At 49.3% G+C, this 18,779-nt stretch overlaps 1 protein-coding gene across 1 annotated transcript in view; it reads left to right on the plus strand.

The window, feature by feature from the left end:
• The first annotated feature begins 16,295 nt into the window (after positions 1-16,295).
• Positions 16,296-18,779, plus strand: part of ITM2B (integral membrane protein 2B) — a 123,538-nt gene continuing 121,054 nt past the window's right edge. Inside the window, exon 1 of the mRNA XM_085621883.1 lies at positions 16,296-16,583. Within this exon, the coding sequence (XP_085478009.1) occupies positions 16,494-16,583 (90 nt within the window). The 5' untranslated portion in view covers positions 16,296-16,493. The remainder of the gene's footprint in view (positions 16,584-18,779) is intronic.

Below are 18,779 nucleotides of genomic sequence, written 5' to 3' on the forward strand. Positions count from 1 at the left end.
GTATGCTCAGACATGAGTCCCTTGCTCACTTTGCTACTGGATTCAAGCAAGCCTGGCTGAAGACGGCTGAAATGCCAGAAACCGGTCCTAGGAAGATTGTTTCCGGTCCAGGGAAGGCATGGCTTGGTAGTTCGGGCTGGACTGTTCCCTTGAGGCACAGGGTCAGACTGATTTGCATATGGCCATGTCTGAACTGGGGTGGCAGAGTGGGCTAAAGAACGGTGATGGATCAAACCCAGATCTGTTGACTGGGTGTGAGTGCTTGATTGGTTCTGATGCTCCGTCCATCACCACCCCTTTTTGTACCGCTTTGTTCGCCATAAGTTGGCAGGGTATGCTCCGACGTGAGTCCCTTGCTCACTTTGCTACTGGATTCAAGCAAGCCTGGCTGAGGACGGCTGAAATGCCAGAAACCGGTCCTAGGCAGCTTGTTTCCGGTCCAGGGAAGGCATGGCTTGGTAGTTCGGGCTGGACTGTTCCCTTGAGGCACAGGGTCAGACTGATTTGCATATGGCCATGTCTGAACTGGGGTGGCAGAGTGGGCTAAAGAACGGTGATGGATCAAACCCAGATCTGTTGACTGGGTGTGAGTGTTTGATTGGTTCTGATGCTCCGTCCATCACCACCCCTTTTTGTACCGCATTGTTCGCCATAAGTTGGCAGGGTATGCTCAGACGTGAGTCCCTTGCTAACTTTGCTACTGGATTCAAGCAAGCCTGGCTGAAGACGGCTGAAATGCCAGAAACCGGTCCTAGGAAGCTTGTTTCCGGTCCAGGGAAGGCATGGCTTGGTAGTTCGGGCTGGAATGTTCCCTTGAGGCACAGGGTTAGACTGATTTGCATATGGCCATGTCTGAACTGGGGTGGCAGAGTGGGCTAAAGAACGGTGATGGATCAAACCCAGATCTGTTGACTGGGTGTGAGTGTTTGATTGGTTCTGATGCTCCGTCCATCACCACCCCTTTTTGTACCGCTTTGTTCGCCATCAGTTGGCAGGGTATGCTCAGACGTGAGTCCCTTGCTCACTTTGCTACTGGATTCAAGCAAGCCTGGCTGAAGACGGCTGAAATGCCAGAAACCGGTCCTAGGAAGCATGTTTCCGGTCCAGGGAAGGCATGGCTTGGTAGTTCGGGCTGGACTGTTCCCTTGAGGCACAGGGTCAGACTGATTTGCATATGGCCATGTCTGAAATGGGGTGGCAGAGTGGGCTAAAGAACGGTGATGGATCAAACCCAGATCTGTTGACTGGGTGTGAGTGTTTGATTGGTTCTGATGCTCCGTCCATCACCACCCCTTTTTGTACCGCTTTGTTCGCCATCAGTTGGCAGGGTATGCTCAGACGTGAGTCCCTTGCTCACTTTGCTAATGGATTCAAGCAAGCCTGGCTGAAGACGGCTGAAATGCCAGAGACCGGTCCTAGGAAGCTTGTTTCCGGTCCAGGGAAGGCATGGCTTGGTAGTTCGGGCTGGACTGTTCCCTTGAGGCACAGGGTCAGACTGATTTGCATATGGCCATGTCTGAACTAGGGTGGCAGAGTGGGCTAAAGAACGGTGATGGATCAAACCCAGATCTGTTGACTGGGTGTGAGTGTTTGATTGGTTCTGATGCTCCGTCCATCACCACCCCGTTTTGTACCGCTTTGTTCACCATAAGTTGGCAGGGTATGCTCAGACGTGAGTCCCTTGCTCACTTTGCTACTGGATTCAAGCAAGCCTGGCTGAAGGCGGCTGAAATGCCAGAAACCGGTCCTAGGAAGCTTGTTTCCGGTCCAGGGAAGGCATGGCTTGGTAGTTCGGGCTGGACTGTTCCCTTGAGGCACAGGGTCAGACTGATTTGGATATGGCCATGTCTGAACTGGGGTGGCAGAGTGGGCTAAAGAACGGTGATGGATCAAACCCAGATCTGTTGACTGGGTGTGAGTGTTTGATTGGTTCTGATGCTCCGTCCATCACCACCCCTTTTTGTACCGCTTTGTTCGCCATAAGTTGGCAGGGTATGCTCAGACGTGAGTCCCTTGCTCACTTTGCTACTGGATTCAAGCAAGCCTGGCTGAAGACGGCTGAAATGCCAGAAACCGGTCCTAGGAAGCATGTTTCCGGTCCAGGGAAGGCATGGCTTGGTAGTTCGGGCTGGACTGTTCCCTTGAGGCACAGGGTCAGACTGATTTGCATATGGCCATGTCTGAACTGGGGCGGCAGAGTGGGCTAAAGAACGGTGATGGATCAAACCCAGATCTGTTGACTGGGTGTGAGTGTTTGATTGGTTCTGATGCTCCGTCCATCACCACCCTTTTTTGTACCGCTTTGTTCGCCATAAGTTGGCAGGGTATGCTCAGACGTGAGTCCCTTGCTCACTTTGCTACTGGACTCAAGCAAGCCTGGCTGAAGACGGCTGAAATGCCAGAAACCGGTCCTAGGAAGCTTGTTTCCGGTCCAGGGAAGGCATGGCTTGGTAGTTCGGGCTGGACTGTTCCCTTGAGGCACAAGGTCAGACTGATTTGCATATGGCCATGTCTGAACTGGGGTGGCAGAGTGGGCTAAAGAACGGTGATGGATCAAACCCAGATCTGTTGACTGGGTGTGAGTGTTTGATTGGTTCTGATGCTCCGTCCATCACCACCCCTTTTTGTACCGCTTTGTTCGCCATAAGTTGGCAGGGTATGCTCAGACGTGAGTCCCTTGCTCACTTTGCTACTGGATTCAAGCAAGCCTGGCTGAAGACGGCTGAAATGCCAGAAACCGGTCCTAGGAAGCTTGTTTCCGGTCCAGGGAAGGCATGGCTTGGTAGTTCGGGCTGGACTGTTCCCTTGAGGCACAGGGTCAGACTGATTTGCATATGGCCATGTCTGAACTGGGGTGGCAGAGTGGGCTAAAGAACGGTGATGGATCAAACCCAGATCTGTTGACTGGGTGTGAGTGTTTGATTGGTTCTGATGCTCCGTCCATCACCACCCCTTTTTGTACCGCTTTGTTCGCCATAAGTTGGCAGGGTATGCTCAGACGTGAGTCCCTTGCTCACTTTGCTACTGGATTCAAGCAAGCCTGGCTGAAGACGGCTGAAATGCCAGAAACCGGTCCTAGGAAGCTTGTTTCCGGTCCAGGGAAGGCATGGCTTGGTAGTTCGGGCTGGACTATTCCCTTGAGGCACAGGGTCAGACTGATTTGCATATGGCCATGTCTGAACTGGGGTGGCAGAGTGGGCTAAAGAACGGTGATGGATCAAACCCAGATCTGTTGACTGGGTGTGAGTGTTTGATTGGTTCTGATGCTCCGTCCATCACCACCCCTTTTTGTACCGCTTTGTTCGCCATAAGTTGGCAGGGTATGCTCAGACGTGAGTCCCTTGCTCACTTTGCTACTGGATTCAAGCAAGCCTGGCTGAAGACGGCTGAAATGCCAGAAACCGGTCCTAGGAAGCTTGTTTCCAGTCCAGGGAAGGCATGGCTTGGTAGTTCGGGCTGGACTGTTCCCTTGAGGCACAGGGTCAGACTGATTTGCATATGGCCATGTCTGAACTGGGGTGGCAGAGTGGGCTAAAGAACGGTGATGGATCAAACCCAGATCTGTTGACTGGGTGTGAGTGTTTGATTGGTTCTGATGCTCCGTCCATCACCACCCCTTTTTGTACCGCTTTGTTTGCCATAAGTTGGCAGGGTATGCTCAGACGTGAGTCCCTTGCTCACTTTGCTACTGGATTCAAGCAAGCCTGGCTGAAGACGGCTGAAATGCCAGAAACCGGTCCTAGGAAGCTTGTTTCCGGTCCAGGGAAGGCATGGCTTGGTAGTTCGGGCTGGACTGTTCCCTTGAGGCACAGGGTCAGACTGATTTGCATATGGCCATGTCTGAACTGGGGTGGCAGAGTGGGCTAAAGAACGGTGATGGATCAAACCCAGATCTGTTGACTGGGTGTGAGTGTTTGATTGGTTCTGATGCTCCGTCCATCACCACCCCTTTTTGTACCGCTTTGTTTGCCATAAGTTGGCAGGGTATGCTCAGACGTGAGCCGCTTGCTCACTTTGCTACTGGATTCAAGCAAGCCTGGCTGAAGACGGCTGAAATGCCAGAAACCGGTCCTAGGAAGCTTGTTTCCGGTCCAGGGAAGGCATGGCTTGGTAGTTCGGGCTGGACTGTTCCCTTGAGGCACAGGGTCAGACTGATTTGCATATGGCCATGTCTGAACTGGGGTGGCAGAGTGGGCTAAAGAACGGTGATGGATCAAACCCAGATCTGTTGACTGGGTGTGAGTGTTTGATTGGTTCTGATGCTCCGTCCATCACCAACCCCTTTTTGTACCGCTTTGTTCGCCATAAGTTGGCAGGGTATGCTGAGACGTGAGTCCCTTGCTCACTTTGCTACTGGATTCAAGCAAGCCTGGCTGAAGACGGCTGAAATGCCAGAAACCGGTCCTAGGAAGCTTGTTTCCGGTCCAGGGAAGGCATGGCTTGGTAGTTCGGGCTGGACTGTTCCCTTGAGGCACAGGGTCAGACTGATTTGCATATGGCCATATCTGAACTGTGGTGGCAGAGTGGGCTAAAGAACGGTGATGGATCAAACCCAGATCTGTTGACTGGGTGTGAGTGTTTGATTGGTTCTGATGCTCCGTCCATCACCACCCCTTTTTGTACCGCTTTGTTCGCCATAAGTTGGCAGGGTATGCTCAGACGTGAGTCCCTTGCTCACTTTGCTACTGGATTCAAGAAAGCCTGGCTGAAGACGGCTGAAATGCCAGAAACCGGTCCTAGGAAGCTTGTTTCCGGTCCAGGGAAGGCATGGCTTGGTAGTTCGGGCTGGACTGTTCCCTTGAGGCACAGGGTCAGACTGATTTGCATATGGCCATGTCTGAACTGGGGTGGCAGAGTGGGCTAAAGAACGGTGATGGATCAAGCAAGCCTGGCTGAAGACGGCTGAAATGCCAGAAACCGGTCCTAGGAAGATTGTTTCCGGTCCAGGGAAGGCATGGCTTGGTAGTTCGGGCTGGACTGTTCCCTTGAGGCACAGGGTCAGACTGATTTGCATATGGCCATGTCTGAACTGGGGTGGCAGAGTGGGCTAAAGAACGGTGATGGATCAAACCCAGATCTGTTGACTGGGTGTGAGTGTTTGATTGGTTCTGATGCTCCGTCCATCACCACCCCTTTTTGTACCGCTCAGGATTGATAGGGCCTGCCTTAGGGGTGACTGATAGGTTTATGTGTGTGTGTATGGTGAGATATAGAAACCTATAGATCAGTGAGGAGTGCTAACACTACCCCACGCAGGCTGCAGTAGCAGGCCTGTGGTGTCAGATTTAGTCTGCTTCCCAGGGTTGGCATAATACATGCTTCGGCCCCTGGTAGGCCTGTGAAGTACCTATGCCCTTGGTACCTAGGGTACCATATACTAGGGGCTCATAAGGTACCACAGTATCCATTCACTAGTGCATCTAGTATGCACTCAAAGTTGTTTAGAGAGAACAGAGAGACTGGGGCCCTCATTAGCAGGGACCCAGCCAGACTATAGCCAGAAACCAGTGTATACATCAGAAATAAAGTGGGGGCAACATAAGTGCAGATCCTACTCTCCTACACGAGCAAACAGAGCTCTCTGCTTTAAAGTCCTGCAGACACGAGCAGCCCACTTACTTGACTCCAATTTTTGAGGTCGAAGTCTACCAGACAGTGCAGCTGTCTGGTTTGCTAAAGGCAGTTGGTGACATTCAGAAAGCTGACCGAGGAATGTATTCCACACATTGCCTAACATTGGCTTTATGGTTTGTAACTCACATTTTCTGGCTTTCTATTTGCTGGTTTTATTTGATTTAATAAACATAGTGATCCATCCACAGATAAGTATAATATGTCAGAATCTCCCACAATACATATGTATCCCACAGTGGTGGAGAGTACACATTAGTTGTTAAAATACCCCTCACACACCAAAAGGGCCCTTGGTGTCATGCTTCATCATAGGGGTCTTCCCGCCCCTCTACGGGACGGGGCGTGCTACAACCTACGTTTGCGTGGGAGCACTGATATTTATGAGACAACTATGTGTGATGCGGGGGTGTGAGAGGAAGGGTCTGGAGTGAATGGAAACGTGAATTAAAAAATACCTGGCTCTGTGGTCTAGAAAATGTTAATATACCCTTGAGCTGGTATTAATAAAAGGTGGAGGGGAGGAGGTGTGGATGCCTCAATGAGCTGTGCCTCCTATGTCTGCCGACATGTTTCGAAGCTTCCCCAAGCTTCTTCTTCAGGACCTTAAGGATCCCTTCCTAAAAACTCACTGTGTCGTGTAGTAACGTAAATATAAAGTAGAAAAGGTAGTGTGCCAGGAAGTAAGTAACCTCCTAGGGTAAGTAATGCCTAAATAGGTCTTGTGTAGTCGATAAACTTGCTGTAGAAAAAAGAAAGACCTCATGAGCCTGTAGACCGAGTGGTAGGAGTGCCTAATAGGCTATAATTCCAAGGAACAATGTCCTGCCACGATTACCAGCCCGGTCAGCTCCGTCGTTTATTTGATTTAGGCTGTCCAGCTTGATTTCATCCCTCCTCAAAACTTGTTTACTGTATTCTTCCACGAACTTGCTTTCTGTAAACAGGTCTTTAAATATTGTTCTTATCTTGTCAAGTTCATTTATTGTGTCAGCCTGACATAAGCCATACAATATACATAACAAATGTACACACTTTTAAGATTAATAGCATACATCAATATTAAAAACAGACCCTAACAGTGAGCCACACTGATGCTTAACAAATAGACAGCTTCAGAATATAAATATAAATAAACAAAAAAGTAGATTTGGTAAAACTGAGTGGACAGTAAAATGTTTAGCGCCATACAAAATACTGAAAGTGTTGCCATGTTAGGATGAAAAAATTACTAAAATGCTTGCCATAAGGTCCAACTACTAAAAAAAGTGCTAGTGCCTAGGGAATCGGACAGACTTCGGGGTATGAGATCTTGTACAACCAAATTATTGCAGCCTGCTCGATGTACATATGGGACTGGTTTGCAATATCGGTTCTGCGCCTGCAAAAATGGGTATCGGATGTTTTTTTTCTAGCACACAAGAAAAAAAATTAACTGTACTGATGTTTCAGAATATATCAGAATTAGTACAAATTAAGCACTTTTTTTGTTATTTCTGGAGTGTGGTGGAAACAAATATTTCAATACGATCAAAACATATCAATACACTTGATGATGACATTTGCACACATTATCATTTGTGTGCAGTAAAACAGTATTTCGGTGCAAACATAATGATCATTTCAATTGAAAATGTGTTTTCTGTAATGGCAGTGCGCTACCACACCATGCATACTCCATACTACTCCACTCCACTCTAACTCCATTCTACGACACTCCACTCCACACCCCTCCACTCTAAGACATTTGGCGACATGCCACACCACTCAACTCCACACCACTCCAATCTACATCACTCACTCCATGACCCAGCACGCCACTCCACGCCCCTCCACTCACCACACTCCAATCTATCCCACTTCATACCAATGTACCCCACTCTACCCCACCAACTTCGATACAATCTACCACCATACTACTTCACTCTATCCCACTCCAATCTACCCAGTTTACCCACCCCACTCTCCTCCACACCACTCCAATCTATCCCACTTCAATCTATCCCAATCAACTCCACTAAGATCCAATCTACCCAACTCTTGTACAATCTACCCCACTCGACCCCACTCTAATCTACCCCACTCCACTAAATCCAAGCCAATCAACCCCACTCCACCCCATTCTACCGCACTCCACTCAAATCTGCCCCAATCTATCCTACTACAATCTACCTCAATCCACTCCCCTCCAATGTACTCCAATGCAACCCACTAAAATTCAATCTACCCGACATCACTACGATCTACCCCACTCTACTCCGCTCCGATCTACCCCAGTCCAATTTACCCCACTCCACTCCAAACTCCCCTGCAATCTATCAAACTCCTATCCACTCTAATCTAACCCACTCCAGTCTACCACAATCTACCTAACTCCACTCCAATCTAACCCACTCCACCCCACCCTAATCTACCCCAATCTAATCCACTCCACCCTAACCCACCGCACCCTGCTGAAATCTACCTCACTTCCACTCTACTCTAAACTACCCCACTCCAATAATGGCTCTTCAATCTACCATGCTCCAATCTACCCCACTCCATTCCAATCTACTCTAACCCACCCAATCTTCCCAACTCTACTCCACCCTATTCTACTTGTAAGAAACTGGCTCTATATATACTGCACCAAAGTGAGGTATAGTGTGTATAGAGTCCAAGGGTCTCCAAAGGTTTGGCAGAGGTTAAAGTTAGATAGTACCTTACTCTCTAAAGAGGTAGTTTGGTCGCGCAGTAAGGCAGTATCAGAGGACAGTGTAAAGCATTTGATGTACACACTCAGTCAGCAAATGGTCTCACACACTTAAGAACTGAACTCTAGGCCAATTGTTTTGTATAAAAAAATATACTGTTGTTTTATTTCTAGAACCAAGCAAGCCTGGTACAGGTAAGCATATAAATACTTTGCAGTAGTAATTGACTTGTTTGAACACAGTTCAGAATTGCAGTATAACTGGTACTGGTTTTGATTACAGGTTTAAGAAAGCAGTTTGCAACACATTGCAGGTATAGTACATTCAATTGAATGGGCTTTTTAAGTATAATGCAGTTAATTACTTTTCAGATTACTTTTCTAACCACAGGACTGGATCCTAGATTCAGCCCTGGGACATTTCCTGAAAACAGGTGAGTAAATGCGTTTTGGTTAAAGGTATTATTTTTAAGGAATATTATTGTAATTTCAAAAGTTGACACTTAGAAACTTTTTCACATAGAATCACCAATGTTATCCTATGGAAGGAAATTCACTTAGCAGGTAAGCTACTTTTGCGTTACTTTTGTAATCCAGTGCTGGACTCCAAGATTCAGCACTGGGACATCTACTTAAAACAGGTAAGTAATTACGTTTTTGTAGTTTGTACGATTTTTAAAGAATATTCTTGTATTTCAAAAGTTGACACTTGGAAACTTTTTTCACATAGAATCACCAATGTTATCCTATGGGAGGAAATTCACTTAGCAGGTAAGTTATGTTATCGTTACTTTTTCTTACTCAGTGCTGGATCCTGGATTCAGCACTGGGACATTTCCTGAAAACAGTTGAGAAAATGCGTTTTGGTTAATCGGGTGATTTTTAAAGAATATTTGCAGTTTTCAAAAGTCGACACAGAGATAAAGTGTCAATGTTATCCTATGAGGAAAAATTTGTTATCGGTTTCAAGGTAAGTAATTGATCTTTTGAGTTAGGGTTCTGGGGTTAGACTCAGGGGTCTCCCAAGGTCAGTGATGCACTGTTGTTTCACCCCCAGTGGCACTAGGGCGGCCAGGTGCAGAGCTTTGAGGCCCAATGTTATCCTATGGAGGATAGAGGGGGTTCCGGTTGGTGGCTGCTGACAAGCAGGCCACAAGGTTGTGGGAGAAAAGCTCCTAGGGGTAAGCTCAGGGCACGTTGGGGACCAAGTTAGCACCAAATGGGCACCCTCAGCAGCGCTAGGGCAGCCGGGTGCAGGGTGCAGTTTTGAGGTTGGGTGCCCTGTTGACTTCAATGGAGATTCTCCGGGACAAAGAACCACTGCAGGCTCGGGGACGAAGATCTTCCAGGCGTGACCACCATTTCAAGGTAAGTTGGGATGTAGAGGAATGGTTAGGTACCACTGGGTTGGGCACACAAGGCCGTGGGGCGTTGGGTGCAGGGGTGCCTTTAGTTGTCGGATTTTCTTACCCGCTCTGGTCGCGGTAGGGGGGGTCTCCTGGATTGAGGCTGCAGACGTCGTCTGGAGGCTTGAGGCAGGTCAGGGGTCGCCAGATCTCGGGTCAGGATTACTGGGGGGACCTCCTCGTGGTGTTTGTTCACTCAAACACAGGCCGGGCTCGGCAGGTGCAGAGTGTGCTGGATTTGCGGTTTCTGGCCGGCACCAGAAGCTGCAGTTCAAACACGTCCGATGTTCACGGGAGAAACAGCTTGGAGAGTGAATGCAGGCAGGTCCTCTGGGGTTTTTGAGGTTGCTGGCCGCTGGACACGTCGGGGTTTTGCAGGAGCAGGTTCGAGGGGCAACAGGCCTGTAGGGCTGGGGCCAAGTCAGTGGGCGTCATCCTCTTGTTAGCTCTGCACGGCTTCTCGTCCTTCTTCTTCTTTTCTTGTGGTTGCTGGATCTGAGGAAGGAAGGGTCAGGGTGCCCCTAAATACTAAATTCAGGGGTGTTACAGGTAGGTAAAGGGCAGGGACCAATGGGTCCCTTCCCTGGGGTGGGTACACCCCCTATTCTGCCACTCTCCAGTGGGAGGGGGCAGGAGCCTGTCTCTGGTTGGCTGGGTCCCCCATCCTCAAGATGGCGGGGATTCGAGGTTGTGCTTCACCTCGCCTCCCCCACCTTAGGGGTGGAGTTGGCAGAGGTGGGCACACCTCCCTTCCTCACTTTGTTTTTCCCGCCGGGTCTCCCGCCCAAAGTGGGGGGTAGAACCAGTGGGGACCAGTTGCTGAGTACAGCAAGTGGTCTGGAGAAGCTCACAAAGGCAGTATGCCTTTGAAGCTTCTCCTTCGTGAACCCTGCCCATCCTGGGGGAGGAGGCTTGGCACCTCGTCCCAGGATGTGCATTGTTTCAGGCCCCCGAGAGCAGCAAGCTCTCGACCCAGGGGTCCAGAAACATGTCTGGTGGTGGCAGCCTGCGCAGCCACTCAGTCAGGTCACTGGGAAGTGGTCCAGTTTCAGGGTGCATCTCTAAGATGCCCTCTGTCGTGCATTTTACATTAAATCCCACACTGGCATCAGTGTGGGTTTAATGTGCTAAGAAGTTTGATACCAAACTTCCCAGTCTTCAGTGCAGCCATTATGGTGCTGTGGAGTTCGTAATGACAACCTCTCAGCACCATATGCTCTTAATTGCAGCACTGCACTTACAGGGCCCAGGAATAGACCTGGGCACTGTAGGGGTAGAGGGCTCATGCACCTGTACCCTCGCCACTGGCATAGGGCACCCAGCTAGAGGGGTGAATGATGTATGCCAGGGCAGTGGTTTGTGGGCATGGCACACCGGGATGTGTGCCATGTCGTCTCTTTGTTTTGTTCTGCACCCAGACACTCAGCCTGCAAAGGCAGTGTGTGTGTGCCAGGGTACAGGGCCCCTAAGGGTGGCACAATTGGTGCTGCAGCCCTTAGGAGCCTTGTCTGGTCACAGTGCCCTGGGTAAATGGGGTACCATTTACCAGGGACCTACCTGTGGCCAGAGCTGTCAGTTGGGTTTTGTTTTGGGAAAAGAACACAGGCCCTGGGGTCCTGATTGGCAGGGTTCCAGAGCACATCAAGTCAAAGTGCATCAGTAGTCTGGCAATAAAAAAAAGGGGGGGGGGTTTACTGCAACAGAAACCCACTTTCTCACACTACTCCACTCTAATCTACCCCACTTAACTCCGCTCTACCCCAATCTATGGCACTCCAATCCATCCAATCTACCCCACCCCACTCTATCCCATGCTATCACACTATTCCACTCTACCATTTCTACCCAACTCCACTACACTCCAAACTACCACATGCCACTCAAATCTACCAAATCCAGTCAAATCTAACCCACTCCAATGTACCCTACCCCACTCTATCCTAAACTACCCTACTCCAATCCACCCCATCTAATACCCTCACTCCATCTACCCCAATCTACTCCATTCCAGTCTATCCCACCCTAACCCAGTCTACCCCATCTCAATCTCTCCCACACCACTCTACCGAACTACACTCCAATCTACCCCACTACATACCAATCTACCCCACTTCACTCCAATCTACCCTACCATAATCCACGCAATCTATCCCACTCTACTCTACCCCACTCCACCCTAATCAACCCCACTCTAATCTAATCCTCTCCACTCCAGTCTACCACTCTCCCCTCCAGTCTACCCCGATCCCCTCTTCCCCAATCTACCCTACTCCACTCAAATCTACCACACTCCAGTCCAATCTAACCCACTCCACCCCCAAACTACCCTACTCCAATCTACCCCATCCAATCTTCCGCACTCCAATCTAGCCCAATCTACTCTACCCCACCATAACCTAATCTACCCCTTCAATCTACCCCACCACATCCCAAATCTACCCCAAACCCTTCTATCCAACTCCACTCCAATCTACCCCACTTCAAACTACCCCACTCCTATCACAGTCCAATCTACCCCACTTCACTCCAATCTATTTTACTATAATCCACCCAATCTTTCCCACCCTACTCTACCCCACTCTACCCCACTGAAGTCTACCCCACCCCACTCTACCTCACTCCAATCTACCCCCACTGCAATCTACCCCACTCCAATCATCCCTATTCAATCTACCCACTCCATATCAATCTACCCTACTATAACCCACCCAATCTTCCCCACTCCACCCTAATCTACCCCACTACACTCCACCCCACCCCACTCTTCCCCAATCTATCTCACTCCACTCCAGCCACTCCAATTTACCCCACTTCACTCTACTACTCCACCCCAATCTAACCCACACCACTCAAGTCTACCCCAATCTATTCTTATTTTTCCCTAATCCATTCCACTCTAATCTACCACACTCCAGTCCAATCTAACCTACCCCACCTCCAACTACCTTACTCTAATCTAACCCATCCAATCCGCCGCACTCCAATCTACTCCACTCTACCCCACACCATCCCAATCTACCCCAAACCACTCTATCCAGCTCCACTCCAATCTGCCCAACTCCTGTCACACTCCAATCTACCCCTCTCCACTCCAATCTATCCCACTGCACTCCAATCTACTTTACCATAATCCATCCAATTTATCCCACTCCAATCTACCCCACTTCCCCAATCTATCTCACTCCACTCCTGACTCCAATCCAATTTACCCCACTTCACTCTACTACCCCACCCCATCCCAATCTACCTCACACCACTCAAGTCTATCCCAATCCACTCTTCCCCAATCAACCCCACTCTAGCTAATTTACCAACTCCAGTCCAATCTAACCTTTTCCACCCCAAACTACCCTACACTAATCTACCCCATCCAATCTGCCGCACTCCAATCTAGCCCAATCTACTCCACTCCACCCTAACCCAATCTACCTCATTTAAATCTACCCATACCATCCCAATCTACCCCAAGCCACTCTATCCAACTCCACTCCAATCTACCCCACTTCAAACTACGCCACTCCTATCACACTCCAAACTATCCCACTTCACTCCAATCTACCTTACTATAATCCAACCAATCTATCCCACTTCAATCTACCCCACCCCACTCCAATCATCCCTATTCAATCTACCTCACTCCATTTCAATATACCCTAATCTAACTCACCCAATCTTCCCCACTCCACCTTAATCTACCCCACTACCCTCCAATCTTCCCCAATCGATATCACTTCACTCCAGTCTTGACTCCACTTGAATCTATCCAACTCCACTCCAATCTACCCCACCCCACTCTCTCCCATTCTATCACACCCCATTCCACTCTACCAGGTCTACCCCACTACACTTCAATCTAGCACATACCAATAAAATCTACCCTACTCCAGTCCAATGTACCCCACCGCACTCTCCAATCTACCCTAACCCACTCCACCCCAAACTATTCTAACCTAGCCCATCCAGTCCCCCACTCCAATCTTCTCCACCCTAACCCAATCGACCCACTCCACTCTACCCCACACCACTTGATCCAACTCCACTCTAGTCTACCCCACTCCACTCCAATCTTCCCTAATCCACACCAATCTACCCCACTTCACTCCAATCTACACTACCATAATCCACCCAATTTATCCCACTCCACTCTACACTCCTCCAATCTATTCCTCTCTACTCCAGTCTATCCCTCTCCGCTCCAGTCTACCCCTCTCCAACCTACCCCATTCCACTGCACTCTACTCTTCCCCAATCTACCCCACTCCAGTCCAATCTAACCCACTTCACCCCAAACTACCCTACTCCAATCTACCCCATCCAATCTGCCGCTCTCCAATCTACCCCAATATGCTCCACTCCAGTCTACCCCACCCTAACCAAATCTACCCCACCCCAAACCACTCTATTCAACTCTACTCCAAACTACCCCACTCTTATCACACTCCAAACTAGCCCACTCCATTTCAATCCACCCCACTTCACTCCAATCTGCCCTACCATATTCCACCCAATCTATCCCTCTCTAATCTACCCACCCCACTCTATCACATTCTACCACACTCCATTCCACTCTACCAAATCTACCCCACTCCATTTCACTTGAATCTAACACATACCAATCAAATCTACCCCACTTCATTCCAATCTACCCCACTCCACCCCAAACTACCCTACTCCAATATACCACATCCAATGCCCCCACTCCAATCTACTCCACTAGTTCACCCCACCCTAACCATATCGACCACACTCCAATCTACCCCACCCGATCCCAATCTACCCTACACCACTCTATCCAACTCCACTCCAGTCTAGCCCACTCCTATCACACTCCAATCTACCCCAATCACACCAAACTACCCCATTTCACTCCAATCTACCCTACCATAATCCACCCAATCTATCCCACTCCACACCACTGCACCCTAATCTACTCCACTTAAAACTACTCCTATCCTTTCCAGTCTACCCCTCTCCACTGCAAGCTACCCCAATCCACTGCACCTCACTCTTCCCCATTCTGCCTCACTCCAGTCCAATCTAACCCACTCCATCCCAAACTACCCTACTCCAATCTACCCCGTTCAATCAGCTGCACTCCAATCTACTCCACTTCAGTCTATCCCACCCTAACCCAATCTACCCAAACCACTATATCCAACTCTACTTCAAACTACTCCAGTTCAAACTACCCCACGCTTACCCTCCCCAACTACCCCACTCCACTCTAATCTACCCTACTTCACTCCAATCTACCCTACCATATTCCACCCAATCTATCCCCCTCCAATCTACCCCACTCTACTCTACCCCACTCTAACTCAATCTACCCCTCTCCACTCCAAACTTCCTCAATCCACTCCAATATAGCCCCAATCCACTTAATCTACCCTACCCCACTCCACTGTACTCCAATCTAACCCACTCCAATGTACCCCACTCTACTCCAGTCTTCCCCACTCCACTCTATCACAATCTACCCTCACTCCATTCTACTTATTATAATCCACCCAATCTAACCCACTCTGCTCTATCCGAATACACGCCAGTCTACCCCACTCCAATCTATCCCAATCCATGCCACTCTTCCCCAATCTACCTCACTCCAATCTACCCATCTACCCCATTCTCATCTATTCAAATCTACTCCACTCCAAACTACCGCACTCCACCCCAATTCAGTTCACCCCACCCCAATCTACCTCACTCATCTACTCAACTCTCCCACTCCATTCTACCCCTCTCTTCCTCATGACCCCCCTTCCTTGTCCTCCCATTTCCCTCTCACACCCTGCTGACCAGTGCTTAATTTGTGAAAAATAAGTGATGGGTCCCTCGTCAAGAGGCCACTGCAGCCTACACCCGCCCATTTCTCCTGTCAACCAACACAACTATCAACCATGAAATCCAACAAGAGTGACGATTCAGACTATTCCAAGCCCCCAAAGCTGTAGGGATGGCTTGTAAGGAAGCTAACAGCCATTTTAAGATAAATTGAATGACTATCCAACTGCGGTTGTGCTCTTCTTTATATAAGACATACAGCGCCACCTCCTATCAGACTGTCATAAGGGCAAGCGCTGACAATTAAGTGCCGAGCACCGGAAACCACCGGCTCAAATTAAGGACTATGCTGACAAACAAACGCCGCCATTCGCACCACCAACGACATGACACTAGACTCAAGTGATCTAGTCTGCTGTAATTTAATCATAATATTTGAGGGAGGAGCCGAGAAGTTTGTGCTCCGAGGCCAGTCGCCACTTAGACCGAATGACCTGTGAATAAAAACCGACCCTCTGTTACCTAATTTTGTTCACCAGCTGCAGAGTGTGCGTTAACTTTCTTTCGCCCAGGGCGCTATCCGAACAAGGGCCGGTTGGCTATAATCGTTGGACATATCAGACTTCTGGTGCCACTTCACCTGCACCACAATTTATATCGCCGCTACAGTCTGTAATGTGTAAATTATACACATAATAAATGGAAATGTAAAACTACCGAAACTGCAACATAAAAAATAAATAAGAGAAGTACAAAAAAAAATCAGCGTTCTGATAAACAGTACACAAGCAGCCATAGGCGACTGCTGCTGCGGACGCTGTCTCGGAGCTTCAGCTGCTCCACCGCCTCCTCCTGGGGCCCGCCCACTTTCGCAGAACTGGCATTTCCAGCTCTTGCTCTGTTGCTCAGTCGAGGCCATCTACAGAAACAACACAAACCCGAGCCCCTGCGGACCTACTGACAGTGCTCCTTCCGCTGCCGACATGGTGAAAGTATCCTTCAACTCGGCTCTTGGCCAGAAAGACCCGCCAAAGGAGGAGAACAGTGAGGTGCTCATCATCCCCGAGCCCAAGGTGAGCCCCCAGGAGGCAGGGGAGCTGCAGGGCAACGGAGGCAGCTGGCGGGAGGGGCAGCCTGCACTATCCCCGGATTACATGTGTGGGGGCAGGGAGGGTGTTTGAGGTCCTCGGCTATTTTTGGTTAATCCCAGAACAAGGACATATCTACAAAATGGCTGGTTTCGTTTTACCATGGCAGAGACCGGCAACGCGCTTTTCCGTCTAATTTAATCTCAGCGCGTCTTGGCAGGAATGTACCTGTCCTCACATTCCTGAGAATAGTGTGTGTTCGAGCAGAAGATCCGGCAATAGGTCCGGGGGCCCCGGGAATACCAAACCCTGTGCTTAAAATGGCTGATGCGCAGGTTCGCTTTCACTTCCGGTTTCAGCAAAAGCCAGGAGGTACTGGGGACTAGCTCCAGAGTCCAGACTCGCTCCATCCCGTTTGCCACGGCAGTGTCACTCAGAAATAAACGAACTGTCCATGTGCAGAAAGGTCCCGACTTAGAATGCGCCTCTGTTAACATGGGCAAGAAATATGTCCTACCCCCCCCCCCCCCCCCCCCCCAGGGTCCAGCATGTTATCCAGTCGTATTTTTTTCTTACAAGAAAGTAAAGGGAATCAGTGATAATGTATAGGAACATGCAAACGGTGTGGCAGAATCACTTTTATGTAGCTAAGAACAGTACAAAGCCATCATTTTTTTCTAATGACAGTGTGCACTTGTTTGACACCCTGTGCCACTCTTCTCTATGCAACACCCTCTAAGCCACTTCACATACACCAGCAACAACACTCTTTGCCACTTAACGACATTCTACTCCACTCTGATACTGTACTCCACTCTGTGCCACTCAACTCCACACCCTTCCACTCCACAACACTCTATTCCATCCGAAAAACTGTGCGTTACTCCATGATACTTAACTCCTTTCATGCCACTCAATTCTGTACGCCACTCCATAACACTCCACTTTACGACACTCCACTCTTCTTTACCTTACTAACTTTTAGCCATGCTGGCTTTGCTAATGCTTGTTTAAGGAGGCTGGCTAAGACAGCCTGCATTTCAGAGGTAATAAATGCAACTTGAGTGCCCCTCTCCATGCAATGTCTTTGTGGGAAGTAAGGGCATGCTTATTATCTCAGGCGGTCGGACTGCCATGCTCTGTTGTGAAGGTCAACAAAATGCCCGACAAGCAGTTGGCAGTCTGACCCCCCAGTGACGATATGACAGCAGTGGTGGTTGTCGGAAAGTGCTCCTTTACACTGTGGCTTGTGCTGCGGCCCAGGAAAAGGGTACTTGGATGTGAGTGCCCCCAGGGCCACTTTGCAGTGGCTCACCTGGGACAGGGGCCCTGGTTGGGTGCCCCAGGGGCGTAACACAAGCCCCCCCCGCGATGCGGGGGCCCCAAGCTCCAGGAGGCCCCCTCAGCACTGCACTCTGGCCGGAGGGTTCCTGATTGAGCCTGGAGGGGGCCCCTCTACGTACTGTGCAGGGAGGCCCCCCTCAATTTTCGTTACGCCAGTGGGGGGGCTCCCAAAGCCCCTCTCCAACAGCCTATACATGGCAGTCGGACCGCCATGTAAATACAGGCTATCATAAAGGGAAATTCTGATCCCGATGGTGATGCCTGCCTAAGCACCGCTGCCATTCAAGAGATAAGATTCCTGCTGCTGCCCAACGGGATCGTAGATCCTGTCGGAGGTGGTGGTCTTCACCCCCAATGGCTTTGGTCTGACCGACTGCATCATAATGCGGCGGTCGGACCTAAGGGCTGTCTGTCAATGGGACCCCCACCACCGATATTGTAATGAGGCCCTAAGTTTGAACTGCTGCAATTTACAGCTTGCTGTTCTCTGAAGCATGGTAACGTCATTAGTGGCCTGGAACAATTTATTACCATGTACATCATTGAATTATTACAGGGGTGTTCGGACATCAGAGTATGCCTCAAATAAGAAAATAAAGAACTACTAAGCGCCCCCACATATTTTATAAATGTAGTCTTCTTTCCCATGCTGGGGAATAACTTAATTTTCCCCTTCTTTTTAAAATGCAAACATGCTGCCACGTTGTATTAAAAAAAAGTTTGTATACATGAAATGCTGGAGGCAGCCACCTATGGAGTTTTCAAAGATGGCATCAAAGAATATGCATTCGCACCAAAGAATTTGCATTAGCCATTCAAGGTATCATCTTTATAAGA

The sequence above is a fragment of the Triturus cristatus genome, chromosome 8 (genome assembly GCF_964204655.1).
Source record: "Triturus cristatus chromosome 8, aTriCri1.1, whole genome shotgun sequence".
Taxonomy (NCBI): domain Eukaryota; kingdom Metazoa; phylum Chordata; class Amphibia; order Caudata; family Salamandridae; genus Triturus; species Triturus cristatus.